At 51.0% G+C, this 25,673-nt stretch overlaps 3 protein-coding genes across 16 annotated transcripts in view; 1 reads left to right on the forward strand and 2 right to left on the reverse strand.

Moving 5' to 3' along the window:
• FAM168A (family with sequence similarity 168 member A) overlaps positions 1-10,081 on the reverse strand; it is a 135,456-nt gene extending 125,375 nt beyond the window's left edge. For all 8 annotated transcript variants that reach the window (XM_085590915.1, XM_077781204.2, XM_085590900.1 and 5 more), the window contains exon 1: positions 9,996-10,081. The gene's annotated coding sequence lies outside the window, so the exon portion shown is untranslated. The remainder of the gene's footprint in view (positions 1-9,995) is intronic.
• Positions 10,082-10,311: 230 nt separating this feature from the next.
• PLEKHB1 (pleckstrin homology domain containing B1) lies at positions 10,312-18,127 on the forward strand. 6 transcript variants are annotated; one of them, XM_085590953.1, is made up of 7 exons: positions 10,312-10,437; positions 13,442-13,504; positions 13,961-14,113; positions 14,966-15,068; positions 15,886-15,925; positions 16,669-16,774; positions 16,850-18,127. In XM_085590953.1, the coding sequence occupies exons 1-7, from the start codon at positions 10,317-10,319 to the stop codon at positions 16,984-16,986; spliced, it is 723 nt and encodes a 240-aa protein (XP_085447079.1). In that variant the 5' UTR covers positions 10,312-10,316; the 3' UTR covers positions 16,987-18,127. The 6 variants fall into 6 exon arrangements, with proteins under 6 accessions (XP_085447079.1, XP_085447089.1, XP_021405780.3 ...); XM_085590963.1 differs by having other exon boundaries at positions 10,360-10,437; positions 13,445-13,504; XM_021550105.4 differs by lacking the exon at positions 10,312-10,437 and adding an exon at positions 12,303-12,472 and having other exon boundaries at positions 13,445-13,504.
• A 4,122-nt stretch (positions 18,128-22,249) lies between these two features.
• RAB6A (RAB6A, member RAS oncogene family) overlaps positions 22,250-25,673 on the reverse strand; it is a 42,904-nt gene continuing 39,480 nt past the window's right edge. For both annotated transcript variants that reach the window (XM_021550171.4, XM_021550173.4), the window contains exon 8: positions 22,250-25,286. In XM_021550171.4, coding sequence (XP_021405846.1) covers positions 25,222-25,286 — 65 coding nt within the window. In that variant the 3' untranslated portion in view covers positions 22,250-25,221. The remainder of the gene's footprint in view (positions 25,287-25,673) is intronic.

The raw sequence follows: 25,673 nt of genomic DNA on the forward strand, positions 1-25,673 counted from the left end.
TCCTGAATGAAGAAGTCCAGCATGAGACTGAAAATTAATCTCAAATAAATCTCCACTAAGACAATTCTGTTACGTAGAATTTGGTCAAAGCTCATAACACAGGCCACAAACAGAGGGAAAAAAGCTTCCCAAGGGCTGAACACAAACATGGAACTTCAGACTTTATGTTAGGAAAAGGGGAAAATACACAAACTGTAGGGAACAGGATGGAACACACAAGTTAAGCGCCAGGAACATCAGTGGAGAGCATCAGGAAAGCAGGAGAAAGTCAAGGGCATCCAGGGAAACACCCACAGTGAAAGTCACACTAAAATCTACGTGTGTATTTAGTGCTGGCAGGAAAAAACGAGCTTGGATTATGGAGAAAAATGGTTTCCTGCTGCTTTCTCCAGCACAGTTCAGGAAAACCAGCCTCTGCAAACACGCTTTGTGGATCAGCACGATGCCCTCCAAGAAATAGCTGGCTGCCATGGATTTTCTCTTCCCACAGACGAGCACCAACATTGGCCGATGGCTGCGGCCACAAGAAGTAACTCCATCAGCTGGAGTCAAGCAGGTGAGGAAAGATCTCAGGGATCCTGGAAAAGAGCTCCAAGGGAAAGTCAAAGTCAAGGTTTGGCAGTCTTCACACAGATGCCATGCCAGGCTTTTGCTTCCCACTGGCTGGAGGGTGCCAAGAGAAGCTGAGGAGGAGCTGGTAGGAGCTGCCTCCCAAAGCAGCAGGAATCTGCTTCCAGGCAGGACAGTGGCTTTTCCTGAGCCTGGAGCTCAGGGAGAGGCAGGAACTGCAAGCTGCAAATTCCTCTTGCAAGCCAGTGCCTCTAAATCCCAATGCTGTTTGCTCCACACTGCATCCACAGGATCCTTGCACGTGGAGCCCTGAGCTAAAAGATGCAACTGATGAGAGAATGTTTGGATTTGAGTGATGGAGCAATACTGGAGGGAAGGGAGAGATCACGGATTGCAGAGCCAGCATCTTTCCAACTAATAAGACACCTTCCCAGATGAAACTGCTGATGCATCCAGGAAAGGCACAAGCTGAACACAGGAGAAGGACACTTAGAAGGGGAAATGAGGCACAAAGTCAGACAAGAGCGTTCACAAAAAAAAAAAAAAAAAAAAAAAAAAAAAAAAAAAAAAAAATCTGCTGCTACATATGAATGTAGAGGGTCTGGATAACAAGCAGGAACAAATGAAATCCTGGCCAGCAGGAAAGAAAAAAATGAGCATGTGACTGGACTTGAAAATTGTTAGTCCTGTTGTGTTGAGACATGAAAGACAGAGATGGCTGCAATATATCCCTAGAAAAAAGGTGGGAAGGCTCACCTCTCTGACAGCTATCAACACTGCAGGAAAACTGAATTTCCAGGGCAGAAACTTGGTGTGTTTTAATGGGTGAAGCCAGAAGGAGGCTCTGGGAAGTACCAAGACAGGTAGGTGAGTTCATACTGGGGAAAAAAAAAACCCATGTGGGGTTAGGGAGGAGACAGGAGGGATAGAGAAAATCTCATGCAGCAAGTAATTACAAGAGATTAGCTTCCCAAAATCATAGGTGACAATGTGTTACACCAAGGAACTGATTTAGGCCTCGTTACAAGCAGTAAAGCTGAAGAAATCATGGGACTGGAAGCCTTGACAGTACAGGAAAAGAACAGACTTGTATTTAAATATATCTCAGTTTAGTAATTCAATCAAGATTGCAAAATGTCTTGATTTCAATAATTGATTTTAACCTGTATGACATTTGTGCTTTTTAGTTCTCATCTTAACAAAATATCAACATAATAACAGGCTCATAGAATCATCTGGGCTGGAAAAGACCTATAAGATATTGAGTCGAACTGCAATGAAAGTTGGCATCACTTGATTTTCCACAAATACAATGCAGCAGAGGAAAAATTAAGGAATTTGCATATCGATCATCCACTCACTAAGTTTCAAAGTGCTTTTGGGATCAAAAAGGAAAACAGCTCCAGAGTGATGTTTGAAAAAGCTTCTGGGGCAAATCAGAGATTGAACTCCCCTCACAATCAATGGGAAGAAACCAGAAAGATTATTTAACAATTTACATAAAAACAATTATAGGATAGAGCCAAAATGAAACAACATGGATAAGTCAATACCAAAAGAGCCTGGTGAAATCAAATAAAGTGAATGCAAGAGCAGTGTACATTGTGCAGGTGGAGAAATCCCAGCTGGGCTGATGGACAGGAGAAAACAACCCTGAGGGGATATTGGATCACAAGTAAAATGTCAACAGTACAATGGGATCGCCAAAAACAAAACAAAACAAAACAAAAAAACTACAGTTCAGATTGTTTTAAGAGTGCCATGTGGAAACCAGCATTATTTTGTTTTATACAATGCTGGCAAGGCCACGCAGTGCCAAGTCTGAGCAGAGAGAGGAGTAAACACACCAGACTACAGAGGAAAGCTGAGGAAATAATAAAGAGGTTTGGATACAAAATAATCCATAAGAACACATTAAAGCACTGTGCCAGCCCAGGAAAACAAACTGGAGAAGGATGTAACATGCTCCCATCACTGACAACAGAAACAAGGAGATGGGTTATTCTGAACAGCAAAGCAAAGCATCTTCATTTCTCAGAGATCACAAAATCTCAGGATGGCTTGGACTGGAAGGGACCTTAAAGATCATCCAATTCCACCCCCTGCCATGGGCAGGGACACCTTCCACTATCCCAGGTTGCTCCAAGCCCCATCCAACCTGGCCTGGAAAAATTCCAGGGATCCAGGGGCAGCCACGGCTTCTCTGGCCATCCTGTGCCAGGGTCTCCCCACCCTGGCAGCCAAGAATTGCTTCCTAAAAGATCTAAGATATTGGAAAAGCTTTTAACCAAATTGCTTAAGTGTTCACTGCCAGCTTCCTGAGCAGGCTGGCACCTCCAAGACTGGACAACTTTAAGGAAAAAATTAGAAATACATTAGTTAAGGATGCTCTAGGGACACTTCAGCTTGCCTCGAGGAGGTAAATGGACTGGAAAGTCTCCCAAGGTCTCTACCAGCTCTGCATTCCAGTATGGAATGATGCCCCCGAAGTCCAGAATGTTTAACCATGGAGTCCTCCAAGAGTCCTCCACTATTTCAGAGATCCCAAGGGCTCATCTGCAATATTTTTCAGAACGCAGGAGAAAATTTGGAAGACAAACATTTCAAACACAACTACACCAGGAGAGGGCAAAATTACTCAAGTAAACACCAACCTCTTTGCCAGATATGAGCTCTGGACAAAATAAGGGAAAACTGAATCAGACTGGACCTGGGCTTAAAAAGAACAGGAGCCAAGTCAGTGTTATGGAAAGTAAGCCTTGTCAAGCAAAGCTGAATTCATCCTCCGAGGAGATCCATGGTGATAAAGATAAGTGCTGCAGTGTAACAGACAATCCTTTGAGGATGACATCCCAGTTAAAAAATGACCACTGTATGTGTCAACAAAGCAGCTGAGCAGATTCAGAGTTGGCCGAGGGACAGACTACTAAAAGCAGCCACACATGGAAAATCACCAGCAAAGTGAGCTGCAGTGGGGTTCTGCTGGGCTTCATCCAGAGCCCAGAACCACTCCAGAGGTTCACTGGAGACCTGGAATCTAGGGAACAAGATGGGAAAGCCAGAGCCCCTCAAACAGAACCTGCCCAGCACTTCCCAGGCAATGCCTTGAGTTTGACTGGGCCACAACCAAAGACCACTTGGTTATGGAATTAAGAGTTCCCTCCAAAGGGAGAAGTTATTGAATATCAAAGGACCTGCATTTAGACAACTGGCTTTTTAGCCAATTTTAGAAACTGATTGAAGTGACACCTTGGACAGTTGCAGGGATGAAGCAGCCACCACCTCCTTGGGCAATCAGCTGTGCCAGTGTTTTACCACCCACACTGTAAAAACTTGTTCTTCCTCTCCATGCCCAGTTCTGCCATGCTTGCTGCAGATGTCCCACCCTTCCTGGAATCCCCCAGGAATCCACCCTGTCCCTGGCATCTGCTGCAGCAGCAGCACAACTTCCCTGGAAAGCAAAACAACGTAGGCAAGACGCTCCTCGGCTGTTCCACCGCATTTGCTTTTCCAAGGGCTCAAATTTTAAATATTTATTATGCAAAGAAATATTTTCTTGAGCTCCCAAATCCGTATTAAAAGAGTCAGTTATCCAAGAAAACTCAACAGCTGGGATTTGGATGCTATGGTAGAGAAAAAGAACCCAGCTCTCCAATTTATGGCACTGCATTTTAAGGCTTGAAAACTTCTGTTGTGAATGCAAGTCAAGTCAAGAGCAAACTGGAAAATATTTTGTAAAAGCCATTAAAGTCTCATTAAGTGACACCATACACAGAAAACTTAAGAAAATTATTTGTAGAATAAACTGCTACAGAACCAAATGTCTATACAGAGACCTATTCCAAAGTAATTGCATTTTAAATGCTCACAAGCTTCATACAAAATACTTTTCAGCAGGGAAAAGCCTCTAAAACCTGTCTGTCAATACAGGCATGACAATTATCCTGGGTAAAATGCCATCGGGAACTGCAATCTTACTTTGTCCATCGAATCAGCAGGAGAAGGTGGAATCATGGAATTGGTGAGAGTGGAAAAGACTTTCAAGGATCATGGAGTCCCCCAGCACTGCCAAGGCCACCACCAAGTCACACCCCCAAGTGCTACATCCACATGGCTTTTCAGTCCCTCCCTGGATGGGGCCTACACCCCTGCCCCAGGCAGTCCATGGGATTGTGGGGCCTCTTAGGACCTTGTTTAAAATAACCACAAAAATCCTTGTCCATTAAAAAGCGAGCCATTATTGGCTATAAATCCAAGTATAAAGAACAGAATGGAAAATGGGGACAAAGAAGACTATGCTCAAAACTTCTCACCAGTCTTCAGGATGCATTTTCCAAACTCAGGATTGTAAAACCCACTCGTTATCAAATTTAGGGAGCTTCTATCTAACAGCAGAGAAAGCAGAAGCTCAAGCACTGGGCATTAATTTGTGGCAGATAAAGAGCCTGATGCCATAAAAGAGGCAAATCTTTTTTATTAAGCTCTACAGCAAATTAGAAGGAAAAACCCTGCGGACCCTGAGATGTTATGGTCTATTTTAACTTTTGCTGCAGTCTGCAATCTTTATCCATTTTATCAAAGAATTAGACATGCCTAGCAGGCATGATGGCATCTATTCTTTTTTTTTTTTTTTTTTGCCAGTTTAGTACTTTTCCTCTCATAAAATACTCTAAGCTTGTCTCCAATAATCCTCCCAAATCTCTAACCCTTGCTGAGACAAGGAAGGCAGAAACCATCAGCCTACAAATACATTTCAGCTTTAGCCTTCCTATTGAGAAAGTTATTGCACCAAGACCACAGCAAACCCCAGTTTTCTGCTCTGACTTTTCATTTTTCCACTCTCCAGTTTTCCACGTGACCCTTTCAGCCAAGGAGAGAAAGGGGAGACAGGTTGAAGCACAAGTAGGTACAAACCAGAGGAGCGGAATGGGGTGTTTTTTTCAGCTTTTATAAATCCTGTGACAATAATCTCCTAAATGGTTTGCTGGGGAGCGCCAGCAGGCCCACATTTTTCCCTCCCAGAAAGCACAGTCACTTGAAATTCCTGTGCAGTGCTCAGGGTTTTCTGCATATCCATAGTAAACAAAACCCAGAGGAGCTCTGGAAGAATTATCCAAGTTCCACTCTTACTCTAAAAAAATCTGTGAGTCTCCATCATCATCATCACCAACAGAATCATTATCAACCTATGTGGTTCTTAAGAAAATAAAGAGCTCCCACAAATTTCAGATCTACAAATGCTGGATATGCCTTAAAAGCTGGATCTTTGCTGCCTGGGATTTTAGTTACAGGTCTGGGATTCCCGCTTCAGACGCCCATGGCATACCTGTCCTCAGCAAAAGAAAATCCTAGAAATTCCCAACTGTTGCTTCCCATTCCAGCGGAAAAACATAAAATCCCACCTCAAGATGATCCACCTAACAAAGCACTGTTAAAGCAGAGCATAACATGAAAAATATGGATCATAGGCATGTTTTTACATTGATTTTACATGATTTTACTATCTCTCTGCCCAGGTGGACAAATAGGAAGTGCAATCACATCCTTACTTTCTCCAAAAATCAGGTTTACACAAATTTTACTAGGGAAAAAGTGCTTCCCTGTGAGGGTGGTGAGGCCCTGACACAGGGTGCCCAGAGAAGCCATGGATGCCTCTGGATCCCTGGAAGTGCCCAAGACCACAGTGGACATCAGGGCTTGGAGCAACCTGGGATAGTGGAAGAGTCCCTGCCCATGAGCAGGGGTGGAACTGGATGGGCTTTAAGGTCCCTTCCCACCCAAATTCTTCTGGGATTCTATGAATTTGCATAAATAAACACAGCCCTGCTGCTGACATTCTTCTCTGATATTTAGGGATATCAATGGTTTTGACACAAAAGTAGGAACAAAGTGATTCAGTTGAGTGGAAGGAACAAGAAGGTGACACAATTTAAACAGCTCTGGAGAACTGCATCTGTCCAACTGTTGAGCCACATGGAAATAATTCCTAAAAATTTATTCTCACTTTTAAACAGTGACATATTAAGAATCAGTATTTTTTAATTCAGAGACTTAAAAGACCATCAACAGGTAAAAAAACAGAGCAGTGGATTTCATTTCTTGTCACCAAAACAGAAATCTTCATCTGTTCACTGAAGGGATGCACAGCACGAGAATCCAATAGCATCCAGAGGGCCCAAGGGATTGGAATTTGGAATCAGCAAAAAGAAAATACTACAGAGCATGCCAGTCAGTCATTTCGGATCGAATATTCCTATGGACTGAACGTGAGAAGTGATGGATTTCCAGCAGCAAAACTGAGCCCAGCTGATGAGGAAGATCAGGGCACAGACAGGAGGGAGCTAACTGGGACAGGAACAGGGAGAGGAATGCCCCGGCACACGGAGAGGCTTCGGGAATGACAGAGGAAACAGAAAGTACACGGAGCACTTGTGCTGCGGAAAGGGAAACCGGGGGCCTCCGCAGATCCCAGCAGCCCCAAAGGCAGGGCTGAAAGACAAATGAAGCTCCTAACCCGTGCTGAAGGGAAGAGAGGGCTCACAGAGGAAGATATCAAAGTTGCGTTTCCCTCCTGACAGCTGCTTTCCCTCCCAACAACTGCTTTGCAAAGAGCTGGGAACGTGCTCAGGGCTCCTGGCTGGGAGCACGCAGGGCTCCGAGGACCTGAGGAGCAAGGTCTGAACTGCCAAGCACACCTGGACCCAGAGCCAGAGGGAATTCTGCTCACAGCTCTGCCAGCAGGTGACATCCCAGCGGTCAACATCCCACTTCCCTGCGAGGGAGAGCAGAGCCAAGCCCATGCCTTGGAGAACTTCCCAAAGGCAGGCAGTGCCCTGGATCCCACGCACACCTCCCTGCCTGTGCACCTCCCAAGCTGAGCTCTGCCAGGCACAGCACAAAATTCAATTTAGCCCCAATTCAATTATCATTTTAATTATGCCTCCAGCGCAGGTACTGAAGGCCTTTCACAGAAGTGCTGCTCCAAAGCGTTCTCGCTCTCCTCAGAAATGTTTTCAGCACCTCTCTGCCTTGTTCTTCCCCATTACCCCTGTGGTGGGTTAAGGATCATGGGGACCAGGGAAACTTCACTTGATTTAAAAGATTTTAAACCCCCCTGGGTTGTTCACCACTGCAATGCAGGCTCACCATGGAGTTGGACAGGTGAGTATCAACCAAGAGCAGAAAGCACCTCCACAAATGTTCTCCCTAAATGACTGTATCCCGGTTATGCCATGTAAAATTTTCTGCAGTTTAGGTTTCTCATGCCGAGGAATATTTTCTGAACAAACTCCAAACACATTCTGCTTCCAGTCCCTTTGTTCCAGTGGATATAGATCTACCTGTCCAAAGAAAGTGTGTCTTTGCTGACAGCCAGGAATTTTAATCAGCTGAAGAATACACCACAAACCCCCCAGATCTGGACAATAACATCTGGAACACTTATCCCATTTTCCCTTAAAAAAAAGCACAGGATTTGGGAGAGAAAGATTCCTTCTAAAAAAAGGTCAACATTTGCTTTGGTAAATAAAAAGTTCAGATGCATAACAGGGTAAGTTGGTATTTGCAACTTACAGAACAAAAGTTAATCAGATTTAACATAAATTTAATGCAAAATACACAATGCTGATATCAGTCCTTTTAATAACTATGTATATATAACAAGAATAAATATACAGATCATAGTTGTTGTTTGGGGTGTTTTTTCAAATAGACTCAACCATAAGGATCAAGAGAATCTACAAAACAGTTAAAATTCAGAATCAGAAAGAACTGGGAAAAAAAAAGAAAATAAGCATTTGGCCTCTTCATACTAATTTCCTTTTTCTTTACATTGCTCAACATTGCTTCTCAATTTGAGTTCTAATCAACAACCACTTCACAGCTCACATTTTATGAAATAATGCAGTTGATGCAATCAAGTCCAGCAAAATGTTTCCCTAAAGATGTTTCCATCATTCACATTCCTTTAAAAACACACACACACACAAAAAAAGGCTCTGACTTCCTCCATCACTATTTAACAGCAAAAATAAACACACCACTGCATCTTAAATCATATTCAGATTAAAACAGAAATAGAATCTTTCTGGGGTTTCTTTCTGCTTAGCACAACATGTCTTTGTCCAGGAGAGGGGGGAAAAAATACCCTCAACCTGCTCATTTTTCTGCACTTGACAATAATGAGCACCAAATAAATAAAATTCAGCCTATGGAGACACAAATCATAACCCAAAAGCTCATCACCATGTGCAGTGGGGGGCAAAAACACCTCCCAGACCCAACCCGGTTGAAAACCTCTTTCTGCTGATGAATATTTATTTCATTTTCATACTTCCAGGCTCCCCTGCTTTCTATGAAGGACTGAAACCAAGCTCCTTTTTGACATTATTCACCCACAATATAGCTATGGACTTCGCTGCCCTGAACACCACAATGCCAACAACAGAGCATGTGAGCAGTCCTTATTAAAAAGACATTAAAAAAAAAAAAAAAGGGGGGGGGGGGAGGAGGGGGTTGGGGATATAATCCACATTTTCATTAAAAAAAAAACCCGACCGGAACACGCATTTTATCCGGGCAGAAAAATCTCAACACCGCCTCGCATTTCCCAGCCTGGACGTCCCTGCTTTCATTCCTGTGGATGCTGCGCGCCTATATCCCCCCGCTCCGCGAAGCCTTTAACCATTTTATCCCCATTTCATCCCCATTTCAAAAGCGTTTCGCCCCCCGAAGAGGAGGGCTGCGGGACAGGGCTGCGGCTCAGCCCGGCCCCGGCCGTCGCACGGAGTTGCCGGCAGGTCCGGTCCCCGTGCCCGCTGCCGGCCACACGTGCCCCTCGGGACATTTTGGGGGGTTCGCCCATCCCTGGGGGATGCCCCCCAAGCCCGGGCATCCCGTCCCCTGCTCCCACGGATGGGGGTGAGCCTGGGGCGGAGCACAGCCCCTGGAGGGGACTCAGCCCCTGCCAAGGGGGCACAGCAGATTTTGGGGGGCAACAGGCTGGTAAGGGCGGGGGGTTGGGGGGGCGCACAGCCCGGTGCAGGAACAACAGGCTGCACTGGGGGGATGGACGGGGACACACAGCGGACTCGGGGGACACCAGCCCGGGGGACTACGGGAGGGGGGACCCCCGGCAGAGCCCCCGGGGAGAGCGGGCTCCTCGAGGACACAGCGACAGGCGCGCCGGGGGCAGCGGGCTCCGTGCGCCCGGGGGGACACGGGCTCTGCCGGGCTCCCCCCGCCCCGGGGCTCCGCGCTCCGCTCCCCGCCCGGGGCTGGGGGGATGCTGCCCCGCCGCCCCCTCCCTGTGCGCTCCGGGGCAGCCCCCGGCCGCCCCCCTCCATCACCACGGTGCCCCCACGCCGCCACCCCTTTCCCGCCGCTGTCACCCGGGGGTGTCCCCCTCTCCCTTCCCCTCCCCTTACCTGCGGCTTCTCGGGCGGCGGCGGCCCCTATGCCGGTGCAGCAGCTCTCCCTCTCGTCCTCCTCCTCCTCTTCCCGCTGCTCCCGCAGCCGCCAGCCGGGAATGGGGGGGGTAGAGGGGGCAGTACCACCAGCGGGACCGTTACAGCCGCCGCTGCGGGGACTACAACTCCCGGCATGCTCCGCGCTCCGCAGCAGCTCTCCGCCGCTGGCCGCCCCGCGCGAGGGATTATGGGTAGCGTAGTCCGTGCTGCAGGCGGGGGAAGGACATAAGGCGACAGGGCCCGGACGGGCGCGGGGCGTGCTGGGAGGTGTAGTACGGGATGGGTAGAGCCGCCGGACATGGCGGGAGTTGTAGTTCAGCGAGGCATGACGGGAGCTGTAGTCCGAGGAGGCTGACGGGCGGCAGAAGGCCGCTCCGGGAATCCCACCGGGCTGTGCCAGGTGGGGCTCCGGGGCGATCCGCGATCTGATCCCGGCTCCGGGAGCCCCTTCCCGGATAACCTGGCGAGCGCAGGACCGCGGTCCGGGAGGGGAGCGGGGAGCCGCGGGCCCGGCCTGGCGTGCCGCCCCCACAGAGCTCTGCCTGTGGCTCCTCGCGCCCACAGCAGCCTCAGCCTGTCGGGGCAGGGAAGGAGCAATTCGGGAGGAGCTGCAGAGTGCCGTGGGTCTCATCCCACGGGAGGGACGCGAGGGCGCTCCCCCGCCCCAGCCCCCTCACAACAGCGGTTCGGTGGGGATTGGCGCCGGGAGTCGCGGGCCCCGAGCCCTGCAAGTGGAGCCTGCCCTGGGAACGGGGACAGCGGTACCGGGGGTCCGCTCCCTGCCCCGGGACGCGCTGCCCTGGCTGCGGGGCATGACAAACGGGCCGGAGGAACATCCCTCCCGCGGGATTCCAGCGGCACCAACGGGACACGCTCGGCTGCAGGAAAAGGAGCCTCCCGAGGGATTTCACCAGGTGCCACCTGTCCCGAGAGTGGCGATGACGGGAACAGCAAGTTCTGTCCCCACGTTCAGCTTTGAACCCCCAGAGCTCCCTGGAATCTGGGGAGACCCCCTGTGGAAGGCAGGGATTTCCTGAGACGTGGGAAGAGTGTTGGAAGGCTGTGGCTGGGATGGAGATCCTCACCAGGCATGAGCCACAACAGGCAGAGCTGGAGGAAAAACAAACCAGAGGCATCGAAGTTCATGCATTTTATTAAACAACACCCCACTGCTGTGGAAAACTGCGGGGGGAATCCAGGATCTGGCTCTTCTGAGCGTGTACTCCCACATGGCATCCTCTCCTTTTGCTGGCTGGAAACCCTAGCTAACAAAAAAAAAAAAAAAAAAAGACCAAGCCCCCCAAATCCCCCACTGGCACCGTTTCCTTCCCAAGAGGAAAACCACAATGGAAAAGTTTTGAGAACTAATTCCAATTAATGTCTGTTTGGAGAGGTAGCCCAATAACCCAGGACAAATCCAAATTTTAGCCCAAATCCTTTCCTAACGGAACATTTTTCCAAACTCATGGCAGGGCAAAGCTGGATTTCCAAATAATTCCCGTGATTTTGGGAATATTCAGCAGCGGCAGGATGTTTTGCAGCCCCATAACCAGCACGGGGGGATGCACAAGGCTGTGAGTGTGGTCTGGCTGAGTGGGTGATTCCCATTTAACTCCTTTGGGATCATCCAGCAGGCCGCTGGATTAACTTAATTCCTTCTGAAAAATGAATTAAAGCCAGTGCTGGAGTGAGGGAGAGGAGGGGAAAGGACTTCACATTGAAAACCATGCTGGAATAGAATTTTTTAATATATATTAATCATTGCCATGTGCTCAATAAACATCTTTTATTAATGACCCAGCCTCAGCTGTCACCTGACTTGTGTCTTGACTTCCCCAAATAATCCAACCTCATGTCCCAGAGCCCAGGACAGTTCTGATTCCTGCCAGGACAAGCCTTGATTTTGACCCAGAGGATTGTTCGCTCCGTCTGGTAATTTATTTCAGACAAGCACTTCGGTGCTTAAAACTTGGATTTTTCCTGGTTTATGCTTTTTGGCACCAGACACCTCCTCAGACCTATTCCCAGCACCAGAGGAAATTCCTGCATACCCCAGGCATCGCTCCCTGTGCCAAGCTCGGTGTGGAGCAGCAGCTTCCCCCCCTCCAGACCCCCAAATTCGGGGGTCCTGCTCGGGTGAGCCTCTCCAGGGTCACCCACAGTGCTGGATGTGCTCCGTGTCCGGAAGAAAGGCAGGATTTGAGGAGAGAGCGCGGATGGGAGCTGCTGGATAAATCACGGGCACGCCGGCCGCGCAGGCGCCGGGCAGCAGCTTTTTGGGGCTAAAGCTCTGGGAAGCGGGGTTTTCCCGGCGGGCAGCACTCGGGGATGCTGGTGCCGGACTACAGCTCCCGGCGAGCCGCGCGGGCGGGCAGAGCCGGGCGGCGGGAGCGGAGCGCAGCGCATCCCGCAGCGGGCACCGCCGCCTCCGCCCGGTGAGTGAGGGATGCGCGGGGCTTCGGGGAGCCGGGGGCGGCGGGCCGGGGCACGGAGAGTGCCCGGGGGACCGGTACCCAGAGGGGCGGGCTCCCGAGGGGGGCAGAACCGTGCAACGAAAAGTGGGTACGGAGCAGGGAAGACGTCAGGGATGTGGGATGAGGGCACCAGATGTGGGTACCGAGGGACTGTAAGCAGAGTGGGATGAGGGTGGTGGCACAGGGCTGTGAATGCAGAGGGATGGGGGTACCTGGGGGTGCCAGGGGATGGGGGTATCCATGGGCTGGGATTTCCTGGGGATGTGGCAGTACAGGTGATGGTACCAGGGCTGCAAATGCCATGGGGACCTGGATACTCGGGGGTTCAGGCATTCGGTAAGGCAGGCACAGAGGTGCTGGGAGGGTGTTTGTGCCTTGCCGTGCCCCCAGAGCTGGTGGGAGATCCTGGAGGCCATCCCAAGCTGCCGAGTTCCCATCACTGGGAGCTGGGATTCCCAGTGGATACGGGGGCCATGGCCAGGGAACTGCTCCTGCCTGTCCCTGGGGGTTGGCTCTGCTCGGGGACTTGGGGAGCGATGACTTCATGGCCTTATTAAGGACTCATTTCTATCCAGGCAGGGAAAATAAACAAGTGTAGGTGTCGTTCAGCATGGAAAGTTACTGGGGCTGTGGGGACGCACTGCCTGTTTTCATACACAGCCCGGATTTCTCCACTTACCTCCACGGACTGATAATCCCTAAATCCCAATGAGATTAAAGGCAAAAGGAAAGGTGGCCAGAGCGCCTCCTTCGCGACATTTCCCAGATGACGAAATCCCACGTCGGCCTAACCCTGATTAACCCAGGCACTGAGCTCATCTCCCAAAAATACCAGGAGCAGCAAGGGTGAATCCCCATCCCTAGAGCCATGGGTAGAGCCGGGGTGAGGCAGGAGCTGCTGTTTTAACCCCATTATTGTTCCCATCCCAGCAGATCCGGCGAAGCCTGCGGCAGCCATGGCGCTGGTGAAGAGTGGCTGGCTTTGGCGGCAGAGTAAGTGCCACCCTTGAGCTTTCTGAGTTGGGAGCCCCCCAGAAAAGCCCGGAGAGGTTTGCTGGGAAGAGGTGGGGTGTGGGGGACACAAGGAGCCCCAACCTTGACAGGTAATCCACGACAGCAGGGAGATTGTGGCTCAGCCGCTCGCGGATTTACATCAGCAGAGAGAGGGGCTGCCTGCCATGAAAACACACACGGCTCCGTGTCCGGGGCTGGATCTGCTCCCGTGCGCTCGGCAGGGCAGCACCCAGTGGCCTGATGGCTTTTTTGGCAGCCTTTTCCTGCTTACAGCCACCTGCTCACGCTGCCCCGGATGCTTGTGCCAGGCACAGGTGTCCTGTGGGATGCAGCAGCTCACGGGTGGGATCCAAGTGTGGGGGATGAGATTGTGAGCGTGCCGGCTGCATCCCACTGGGCTCGCTGGGCTCCTGCACCCGCTCCCTGTCCCACCAGGCTCCATCCTGCGCCGCTGGAAGAGGAACTGGTTCGTCCTCTACCTGGATGGCAGCCTGGTTTACTACCACGACGAGACACAGCAGGACATGGACGGCCGGATCCACATCAAGTACAGCTGTCGGGACGTGCGGATCGGCCGTGAATGCAAAGGTGAACCGAACCCCTCGCTCCCGAGCCCTGCATTCCCAACCCCATCCCACGTGTGGCTGCATTCCTCTCAAACGAGGCTCCACCTGTGCACATCCAGCAGACCCCCAAATCAGCCCATTAATAACCCCAGGCTGCCTCGTTCACCCCTCCTCGCTCCCAGCCAGGAGATGCTGGATGGTCTCTGCTGTTGCTTTTCCTGGGGAAAGGAAGGAGGGAAGGAAGCAAGGAAGGAAGGAAGGAGGAACTCTCCTCCTGGCTTGTGCTTGTAACAAACAGGATCCCACGGCCCTGACTCATCGCTCACGTCTCGCACAAACAAGGGGAACAAAGCAGCAGCTTGGCGGGCCCCGCAGCCCACGGCCGCCACACAAAGTGCCTTTCTTGGGCTGGGAGTGGCCATGGGAGCACAAACCCACAGCTTTGTGCTCACCACAGGGTCCTGCCAAGCTTCAGGATGGGGGAAGACACACGAGCCTCAGGGAGTTAAGATTTTGCTCTTGCTGGAGCTCATGATCCCACTCTAGCAATAAGCATCTCCTGTTCCTACAAAATTTGGGTGCGCCCTGGCAAGTTCAAAGCACAGGCAGCTCGGCCTCATGGCCTCCAGCAGCTTTTTGGGGGTTTGCTGCCCTGCCATGTTCTTTCTGCCATGGGGGTGGAGGTTTCTGCCCATCAGCTCATTCCTTGTGTTGGCTTTTAACCTGTGAGAGCCTGACTGCATCCTCCACGTGGAGACAGAGCCAAAACTAAACCCACCAGCTCTTGTGCCGGGAGGAATTTGGAGCCTGGGGAGGGTCTGGGGGACATCTCCTTGGCTGAGGCTGGATCCCACCCCATCCCTTTCCTTCCCAGACGTGCAGCTGCCCGAGGGGAGGAGCCGGGACTGCCTGCTGACCGTGGTGCTGCGGGACGGCTCCAAGACCACGCTGTGTGCAGAGAGCGAGGACGACGCCGTGTAAGCGACTTTTCCATCCCACTTATCCCAGCCTGGAAAGGGCCTGGGCCACAAGAGAGCCCTGGCCCGCTCTCACCACATCCCACCCTTGGTTAAACCAGCCCCCAGCCCCTGTTCTCAAACGCATTTGCAGGGCCAAAGGTGCAGGAGGAGATTTGGGGATCTCACTGAATAATCCAGAGCCAAAAGCAGATGGTTTTAAGCAGTCAGTCTCCTGATGGGGCAGTCTCCTCATGGATAAGAAATCCCCTCTTGGCTGACTGAGGAGAAGGGTTTTCATCACTATTTGGAAATAAAAAGTCTGACTGTGAACTCTCACTGGCTTGAGGCAAACTACCCTTTTTAGCACTGTTCCACTTCTGTTTATTTCTAAAAGAAATTAGAAATTAAATGTTAAAAATAATTTTATTTTTATATAAATTGATTTTTTTTAAATAAAAATTTTTAAAATTAGCAGTGGCAAATGTTCAGCTGAACTTGGATGGAGGGAAACATGCTGTGGCCAAGCAGAACTTCATCAACTGAGCTTGACCTCAGCTGAGTGGAAATTCATCCATTATGTGCTCTTCCCCCAAATTTAGGTGTCCTTTTCCTGCCTGCCCTCGTTTTAGCCAGTGCCATTCCCAGGGATTGCCCTGTGCCCATCCCTCTGGTGTTGGGTACCTCCCAGCACATTCCCAATCCCAACTGTTAACCCAGCACTCATGTAATAGGGAATTAAAGAGTAGTGCCACATCCAGGTCCCCATGGGGAGGAAGGGGACAATTCCCACCCCTCCAGCACCCACCAAAAATGAGTGCCTCTGTTTTGTTTGCAGTGCTTGGAAGATGGCCGTGCTGGAGGCTAAATCCACCCCGGTGAGGCTTTGTCCCCCTGAGCAGGGACACCATCCTGGCATGGGATTTGGGATTCAGGATTTGGGCATGGAGAGGTTACCCCAACCCTGAGCTTGCTGGGGGGCTCCCCAACACCCACAGTGCAGCCTCGGGGCTCAGGGAGTAAATTCCCTCGAGCCACAGGGAAGAAGGTGGGGATGGGTTGGATACCACCACTGATGGCAGGTGACAGAGCCACAGGGACCCTGTGCACCGGTGGAGGGTGACAGGGACACAAGGGACACAGTAAGGACACAAGAACACTGTTAAGGTGACAGGGACACCATTAAGGGGGCAGAGTTGATGTGGTGGGTCACAGTTAAGGTGACAAGGACACACAGTTAAGGTGACAGGGACACTGTTAAGGGGGATGGGGGCAGAGGTGAGGTGACAGGAACACAGCTAAGATGACAGGGACATGGGTAAGGTGACAGGGATGATGTTAAAGTTATAGTGAGACAGTTAAGGGGAATGGGGACACAGTTAAGGTGACAGGGACAGGTGAAGGGAATGGGAGCAGAGTTAAGTGGCAGGAACATTGTTAAGGTGTCAGGGACACTGTTAAGGTGAGAAGGACACTGTTAAGGTGACAAGGAAGGGGCAGAGTCAGGGTGGCCTGAGCACAGGCTGTCCCCAGCCCTTGGGACTGCTCAGATTCCCCTCCCAAGGGACCCCTCCCTGCCGGGGCAGCCTGACCCCAAAGTCCCCCACGGCCGCTGCCGCAGGTGCACGTGTACGACCCCTACGACGACGACTACTACCAGACCGTGCCCCTGGACTCCCACCAGGCCGCCTACATCAGCTCCGGCCACTATGGCCACCAGTATGGAGGTGGGTGGCCCAGTGGCCCCGGGGGGGAGTGGCCAAGGCCATCCCTCCCCCACTCACACCCGTTTTCCCTGGCAGCTCCCGGCGTGACCCACGTCATCGTGCGCGAGGATCCCTACCGCGTCTCCGGGGACCAGATGGCCCTGGGGCTGCTGGCCGGGGCCGCCACCGGCGCCGCCCTGGGCTCCTTCATGTGGATGCCCTGCTGGTTTTAGTGCCCACCAGGCTGGGCCATGGGCTCCCTTTGCTCCCCAGCCCTGCCTTGGAACCTGACCTGAGCACCCCTCAGCCCCTCCAGAACACCCTGGGGACAGACTTCCCCACACACCCTACCCCCAGCCCTAGCTTCTGCATTAAATAACCCCCAAGTGCTTCAGAGTTCCCCAAAAGCCACTCCAGAATCCCACAGCACCCGATTCCCATTGGCAAAGGGCCCGGGAGCTGCCGGGGCTGTCGGCAGAGCTTCCCCATCCCAAATCTCCACAGGGAGCTGGCTGCAGAAATTCCAGGTTTGGGAGAAGGGGGACAGACTTATTTAATTTGGGGGGAAGTGGCTGGAAGTTATTTGACTGGGTGAACCCCACAATACAGAGGCTTTTAAAGTGTTTTTTTGGGGAGAGGCTCCAGCACCAGAGAGCACCACAGGGATACTCAAGAGGTGGGTAAAAGATTAAGGAGGATGAAAACCTTTGCAGGATTTCCACTCCTTTCCAACTTGCACAGGTCCCCTGGGCCTGGCCAAATTGGAGAAATGTTGCATAACCCTCAGGAATTGGAGTTAAACCCCTGGGAATCAGGCTGAGAAGAGCCCAGGGAATATCCCATCGTCTCCAGCTGAGTGGGAAGGACACACAGCATCCTCAGTTTCATACTGATTTTTGGGGAGGGGGAGAAGGGCAGCTCTCCACGAGGACCAGGGAGCCTTTCTGGCAGCCAAGCCGGGATCTTCACAGCAGGGATTTGGGATTGAGGGGGGACACACAGTCAGGCCAGGGGACAAGCAGCAGCTCAGGGTTTTGGTTGGGCGATGGAAGAGGTGAGGAACAGCTGCCAAGTGTCACCCCTAAGAGGCAGGATGATATCCTAGAACCACGACTAACATTGAATTTAGGAATTACAAGCCCCACAGCTAGATAGAAAACCACCAGTGACACCAGCACCCCAGCCTGCTCCTGCCTTTAGAGCCCTGGGTCAGTTCATCCTTGTGCCCATCAGGGAATTGGGATATCCCAACACACCATCCTCATCCTCTCCTGCACTCCCTGCCTCCTTCCTGCTGTGCACCTGCTCCCAGAAAAGAGGAAAAAAAAAATACAAAAAACCTCTTTGAAGTCTAATAAAGGTAGTGAAAAAACAGCCTGTGGGTGAGTGAGGATGAGGAGGGAACGCTTAGCCTCGGCCACCTCCGGGAAGGATTGTGTCTCCCTGGAGAGCTGCCCAGGGGTGTCGCCACCTCCCCTTGGCCTCGCTGCCTTTCCAACCAGGAGTTCCAGCCTCTGGGTGTGGCACAGAAGGGACAAAGCTGCCCAAAAAATCCTGCTCAGCTGCAAGAGAACCACCATTTGTGCTGGCAGAGCAGCTCCTTCCTCTGTATCACGGATTCATGAGATGAGGCATCTCCACTTGTGAAGGGCCAGCACAGGGTCAGGCACTGCCAGCCCCTGAGGTGGTGGAACACAACCCCTGGTTCTGTTTGATGTGCAGAGCAGAAGCCACACCTGGCTCCCAGCTTCTAAGGCAGGGGTTTCAGCCCCTCCATACCTCTGTTAATTCCAGCACAAAGCCCAGCTCTCAAGGACGGGGGAAGAGAAGGATGCAGCCCCACTGCATCCTCACCCTGGTGCCTGTGAGCCCGCAGCACTCACTCACCAGCACCTCCCTGTGGCACCGCCGATCCTGGGCCATGGATCCAGCCCCCACAGCTACTGCAGCTGCGAGGGGGGGGCACAGGAGTGAAACAGCTCCTGTGACACGGGGCCACTGTCCCCATTCCCAACCTGTGACACATCCCAGCTGCGTGTGCTGGCAACCCAAAATCCCCGTGTACTGGGCTGATCCCCCAGTCTGGGCAGCACAAAGGGGGGATTCTGCCCCTGTGCCCAGGTGAGACCTCACCTGTGGAGCTGCCTCAGCCCTGGGGACACAGCAGCAGCACCTGGAGCTGCTGAAGGAATCCATGGAGCTGCTCCAGGGCTGGAGCCAGGCTGGGAGAGCTGGGGGTGCTCACCTGGAGAGAAGGCTCCAGAGAGAGCTCAGAGCCCTTGCAGGGCCCAAAGGAGAGGTGGAGAGGGACTGGGGACAGGGGATGGAGGGACAGGACACAGGGAATGGCTTCCCACTGCCAGAGAGCAGGGATGGATGCAATATTGGGAAGCTTTTCTGAACAATCTGTGTCAGGGCCTCACCACCCTCACAAGGAAGAATTTTACTCTAAGATCTAATTTACCAATCCAATATCCATTTTATGGTTGACCTGGTGCATAATCCCAGGTGAGACAGATTGGGACATGGAAAGATCTGGAAACTTGTTACCAATAGCAACATGACCTAGAAACTGTCCATTCTTCCCATGCCACGTCCAGCTGCTGACCTGTAGAAACTCCTTTTCCCGAGCTCAGACACCCATGCTCCTCATCCCTGCAGTACCTGAACATCCTGGAACTGTTCCTGCTTCTCTCCTGCTGTGCTGGTCTCCCAGAGATCCAGGGACATGGAGCAATCCAGGCCAGGACAGTGCTGGAGCAGCCTCCAGCAGCAATTCCCAGGCTCTTCATGCTGCCGGTGGCAGGCAGGCCCTGCACTAGGGAGCTAAATGAAGGAGCAATTAAATATGATATAAATACTTTTGGAAACACAAACAATTGATCCACAGCCCACAAAAGTACCTGGCTTGGTCTGCTCCACCCAGGAGGGACTTCCCAGGAGCTGTGGTGCACAGAGTGGCACTGGGTAGGAGCAGAGGGACAAGGAATGCTGAAGGACAGGGATCAGGGCTGACCTGCTGTATTCCCATCTCCCATCCAGACTTGCAGCACTCCTCTCTCCCAGCAGGGAGAGTTGCTGAAGCTCCAAACACGGAGCAAAGCTCAGAACAGCTCCAAAACCCCTCGGAAAAACAGGATCTGCAGTAAGGAGCAGGCACGAGTCATTAGAGCCCATAGTGCTCACAAACTGCCTAGAAAATTAATCCCACAATATCCCATGGCACAGGAATCAGCTGGGGGCCATGTGACCCTCGCTGGGATCCAAACCCACTTCTCTGGAAATCAAACAACTCAGGAAATGTCAGGATCAAACCTCCTTTTTTCATACAGCCCCCCTTCCCAAGCTGGGATAAATGCAGGAAAGGTCAGTGCCAAATCACCAGTGCTGGGAGTATGGATATATCCGATTTTCTCCCTTCTCTGTACCCGAGGAGCCCCTGGCTGTGGGAGAGACACTTCAGTGTTTTAATTAGCAATAACTTTAATCAAGCCTTTAATAACATCCTCGTTCCAGACGTGCTCTCCGGGTGGCCAACAGCAAGCATTCAAATGGCTCTAATTTATATCCAAACCCTCAGAAACAGGTGGCAAGCCTGGAAAATTCGATTTGGAAACAGCACCAGCAGGGCAGAGCTGCAGGGCAGCAGAAGCATCATCACCCAGCTGCCTCCAGCCCTTCCCTACCCCTCATCCTCCCGGGAAGGGCAGAGCTGTTAATTCCACAGGAGTTTAATTCCCGACACACCCAAGCCCAGCCTTTCCAGCATCCATCTGGGCAGTCAGCTACATTCTGCTCCTACAAGAGGATCCTAAATATTTTATAAAAATCCGTATTTGACTTCACCACGCACTCGGTCCAGGGTGGGGAAGGGGAAAATTATTAAAGAGGGGAGGAAAATAAAATCGGTATTTTTGCCAACTGATGAAAAATCAAACTGATGAAAAAAACAATTCTATTGGTGAAACCCCAAGCCCAGTAAGCCTAGAAAGGCAGAGGGAAGAGCAGCAGAGGAGGAGGCAGCACAGATGGGAGGCAGAGGCTGCTCCGAGGTCCGGGTGTTTGCAGCTGCCTCCCTGACTGCAGGAGCGCTAGCAGCCTGTGCCGCAGCTTGCCCGCCCCACTTATCTTCCTTTGCAGCTGGGACATGCCCAGCATGGAGAAAGGTGCTGCTGCAGCAGGTAGGGAGAGCCCTTGCACTTTGATTTGCTGAGCATTCGGCCACTGGAAGCAGAACTGCAGCGAGGGGACAGCTTGGCTGCTGCAGCAGCTCTGCAGATGCTGCCAGGTGGGTGCTGTGGCTCCTCCAGCCTGGAAACATCGGGGCTGGCCCCACCAGCGAGCAAAGAAGCCATCAGCACCCTCCAACCCGAGCCAGATACTCCCTTTTGGATTTTGGAGCTGGGCTGGGAGAGGGAGCTCGACCCAGTGCAGCCATGAGCGAGCAGCCAGGAGCACCCTCTGGAGCTGGTGGGTGCTTCCCACACATTCCCTGCTCCATAGCAGCCCTGTCCCTGCAGCTTAATCTAAACCCCCTTCATCAGAGGGAAGCTGGGAATTGGGATACCAGTGGAAGGTGAGAGCCCAAGGCTATCCACGGCAGCAGCCTGGAGGAATCGAGGAGGTGAAGGTGGTGTTTGCAGAGGCTCCCACCCAGGGCAGCACCTGGAGGTGCCGGCTACAAGGAAGGGAAGCTCCCCCTGGTGACAAAAACCTTCTCCAGGAACTCGTCCCCCCCACATGACTGTTCCCATATCCCTAATTCCAGCACATCTCCACCAGTACTTTCCAGCTCCACGACCCATTTATTCATGGCCCTTTTAACTGCAAAGAGCTTGACCAAGAGACCGAGGTTTGGGCACACAGCAAACCAGGTAATTCCCCTTCTCTACTGGCCAGGTTGGATGGGGCTTGGAGCAACCTGGGCTAGGAGGTGTCCCTGCCCTCGGCAGGGGGTGGCACTGGTTGGTCTTTAAGGTCCCTTCCAACCCAACCATGCTGTGATTCCAGGATCCTCTCCTTCAGGAAAGCAAAGGGTAACTCACCAAAGAGCAGCTCTTACTCACCTCCCTGGCCCCACAGACCAGGATGCCATCTCCAGCAGGAAGGAGGCTTGAGGAGGATCCTCCTCAGGGAAGCTGGGCCTGGTGCACCCGTGTGCCAGGGCAGCTGAGGCAGTGGTGAGGCTGCACAAGGTGCCTTTGGGAAGGGAGCAGAGGCAGCAGCTGGATGCAAGGAGCGGGAAGGGAGCAGAAAGGCACAGCTGCAGCTGCAGAGGCCGGGCTCCGTCCCCAGCATCGTTCCTTGGGCGCTGGAAACAATGGCAGAGACACCACAGCAACAGCAAACACACCCCTGCAGCACCTCCCCGGTGACACAGAGCCCCCCCAAACTCCTCCTGACCGCACAAAAGCCTCCTGCAGCATCTCAGCCCCCCAAGGAGCTGCTCCTCCCACCCACGCTGCGCTGCACGTGCTGAGAGAAGAGACCCAGAGCTTTCCAATGAGACAGGTATTTATTTCGTTCAAGCACTAAGGATTTGTTCTCTTGTTGTTGGTTCATATTATCAAACAGAGCTGAGGTACCAGTGACATTCCAACATGAAGAAAAGGAACCTTTTTTTTCCCCTTACACAATTTCTTCAACTACTTTTATCAAGACAAAATGTGAGGCATGGAATAGCTGCATGATGGACTGTACAACGAACAAGCCAGAGCAGGGAGGAGAAAAGAAACAGAGGCGAGACCTTCACTCAAAAAAAATTGCACAAAAGTCAGCATTAAGAACATCTGTCCCCATGGTCCCACTGGCCACGCCCACAGAGCAAAAGAAAATTAAATCTAAAACCTGACAGACAGATGGCAAAAAACAAAGAAAAACAAAAACAAAGCAACAACAACAACAACAAAACAAAACAAAACCAAAAAATTAATATAAAGACCGCGTTGCTCCTGTGCTCACCTTGGAAGTGTGCTCTCTCTGGAGAGCTGGGATGAGAACAGGACTGAGCCCTGTTAAGCACAGGCTATCAGGAAGGACATGCACTGAACGTACCTGGCTCATCTGTGCTCCTGCAGCCCCCAGGCCGTGCTGAACACGGAGCTGTGGGAATGCTGCTCTCCAGACCTTTGTTTCCAGCAAGTTCTGGACAAACCTGCTCTCAGGTGTTCCAGGAAAAGCATCCAGGCTGCTGGTCCATCACAGCCCGTAAGGACTAAGCCAGTTCCTTAAATCCAGTGCTTAAAGCCTGGGACTGTGGGAAGCAGAGGGAGCTGGTTCTATCAGAAGCAAGAAAAAAAGGATGTGCTTGTGGGGAACAGCCAAATGAGGACCAACAGAAGCTGCATGGAGAACCAAAGGAGAAAAAAGCAAACCAAAGCAAAGGAAGAAGCAGCAGGATGAAGCATTTCAGCACGGTTAAGAACAGTACAACAAAGGAAAAGCAGCCAGGTTTCCTTCCCCCAGAGAGTTTCTTTTAAATAAAGAATGATCCTTTGTCACATATCATTGATGTTTATTTCAAGACATGCCACGTCAAAAAAAATCGCCTTTAATATTGCATTAGAAAAGCACTTTTACATCTCGTTCTGCCTTTAAGTTATTGTTGTGCAGAGTTGCTAGAAACCCAGGGCGGGACATGAGCCTGGCATTCACCTCAGGAATGAAGAATTCCAACTCTTTTATGCCCGCTTCCTGGGGAAAGTGGTGGTGAGGAAGATTCCCTTCCTCTCCCCCAGGGTGGTTATTTTAGATGGTAGAGAGAGGGGCAGAAGAGAACCAAGGAGGAGCCTGAAAATTCCCTTGCAATTGTCCATTTAAATCACAATCGCAACACAGACTCAAGAATTCCTTCCTGCACTGTAACTCGGCCAGAGTCGCCCACCAAACAATGTATTTACAATTGTGTTTATTAACTTACACAGCAACTTCACAATGACTAGTAAAGATTAAAAGGGTGCACTTCTAGTGTGTTTCATTCCGTGTTTCTCAGGTAGCTACATCTTGCAACATCAGCAAAGCTCTACACAGATTCCTCAGCCAAAGGAAAACAACAAAATCAGCACTGAAAAGAGTAAAAAAAAATTAAAGCCAAGAAATAAATATCAAAGAAAAAAGGGTTAATTTTGAGCCTAATTCCATAGAAAACTAAATTACTAATTATTTAACCAAACTATACAGCTCTAGAGAACCAAACTAAACCAACTTGGAAGACTGAACGTAAAAATAAAAAAAAAAAGAGCTAAAAAATAAAGGCATAAATCTGCATAATCAGAAGTTGGTTTCCATCCTACTCAAGCCCCTCCCTTTCCATCTAAGATGTCTCAACTAGGATTCTGTAAGATCAAAGTAAACACCCCTTCCCCACCGATCTATGCCCACGCTCTGGAAAAGCGGGTGCCATTCCCCCTCTGCTGGGGCAGCCAGCTGCTCTTCCCTCTTTCTCCCAAATTTCCAAGGTTTCAATCAGCTTTGGCAGGTTTTAGTGCCAGTCCTGATTTCAATATTTTCCCTAAAGACACAAAGAAGCAAAATGCTTTCTCTTCCAAACAGCTGAACTGTTACGTTCCCGTCTCTTGGGCAGTAATAATTCACTTCATTGGTCTTCTACTTAAAAAGGAAAAAAAAAATACTCTGAAAATTCATTTTGCACTTGAAACACTATTTCACTGTTCCCTGCAAGTATTTTGCTAATGCACATCCACCCTTTCCTTCCCCCCAAAATCCTCCAGAAGCCATTCATCCCGAAGAGCCCGTCCGTATTTCCCAGTAATGCTTCCTTGGAAATGTGTCTCCGCTGCCTCGGTGAGAATTCCCAGCTCCAGCAGCCGGCGGTGTCCAAGCCCTGCTAAGGCCAGGCTGGGTCTGGACACCAGGCAGACTCGCAATTAAGAGCTTGGGGTTAATTTGGTTTTAATTATAAGGATAAACCTTCAACCCTCGGCATCTGCTGCCTCCCCCCATGATTCTGCCTGCTGTCTACGCATTCCCAGTTTCTGAGAGAAATTCCAATGGGTCAGATTTGCAAGCCTTCTTCTGCACATACATCTCATCTAGGTCCAATTCCAAACTTACTCAGTTGCCATCATTTCAAAGTGCAATATCATAACATATTAAAAAAGGAACAAATATTAAGAAATTGTACCTATTTTTTTTTGTTTGGATTTTCTTTTTTTTTTTTCTTTTGTTTTTTTTTTTTTTAAAGTTATACCTAGAATACGGTGGAGTATTTTGGCTTTTTTTTTTTCTTATAAATAATGAAGACACTGACATTTTGTTGGGGTGTGTGTATGTGTGGGGGGTGTGCTTGTGAAGCTAAAGATCATCTCCACGAGACAGCCAGCGATGATGAACTGCGATACATTATTACGGAAAGGGGAAGGTTCAAGCCAATATTCACACTGCAGTCAATGAAGAGGACAGGGAGGGAAAGCAGTGATGTTCTGGAGAAAGGTGGAAGCCACATGGTATTAGCAGGAACAGCCTCCTTCACTGACAGGCTGCTCTTGAGGCTTTTCCAGTTTTATGTCAATCACTGGAAGGAGGAAGTTAAGGCAAACTGATCTCCAACTCTGTTTCCCTACCAAGAGCAGAATTCTGAATGGCATTTTCAGTGCTTCCCACTGAAATACTGGAAAAGACCAGCTCCAAACCAAAGGTTTCTCACCTGCCCCTCCTGCCCTGGCACTGGCACATGAGATTTGCAGCAGAAAATACGTCAGAAACCAATGCGTGTCTCTAACCAGTCTGCTCTTCCCAGCAACCCCACTGATCACTTGCTGTGGAAATTCAAGTGATGGATACACCGAAGAGTCTGATCACTGCTTCTGCAGAACCGCAGAATCATTCAGGCTGGAAGAGCCTGCTGAGATCTCCAAGTCCCCCAGCACTGCCAAGGCCACCAGCATCTCATGTCCCCAAG

The sequence above is a fragment of the Lonchura striata genome, chromosome 1, assembly GCF_050655825.1.
Source record: "Lonchura striata isolate lonStrDom1 chromosome 1, ASM5065582v1, whole genome shotgun sequence".
NCBI classification, from domain to species: domain Eukaryota; kingdom Metazoa; phylum Chordata; class Aves; order Passeriformes; family Estrildidae; genus Lonchura; species Lonchura striata.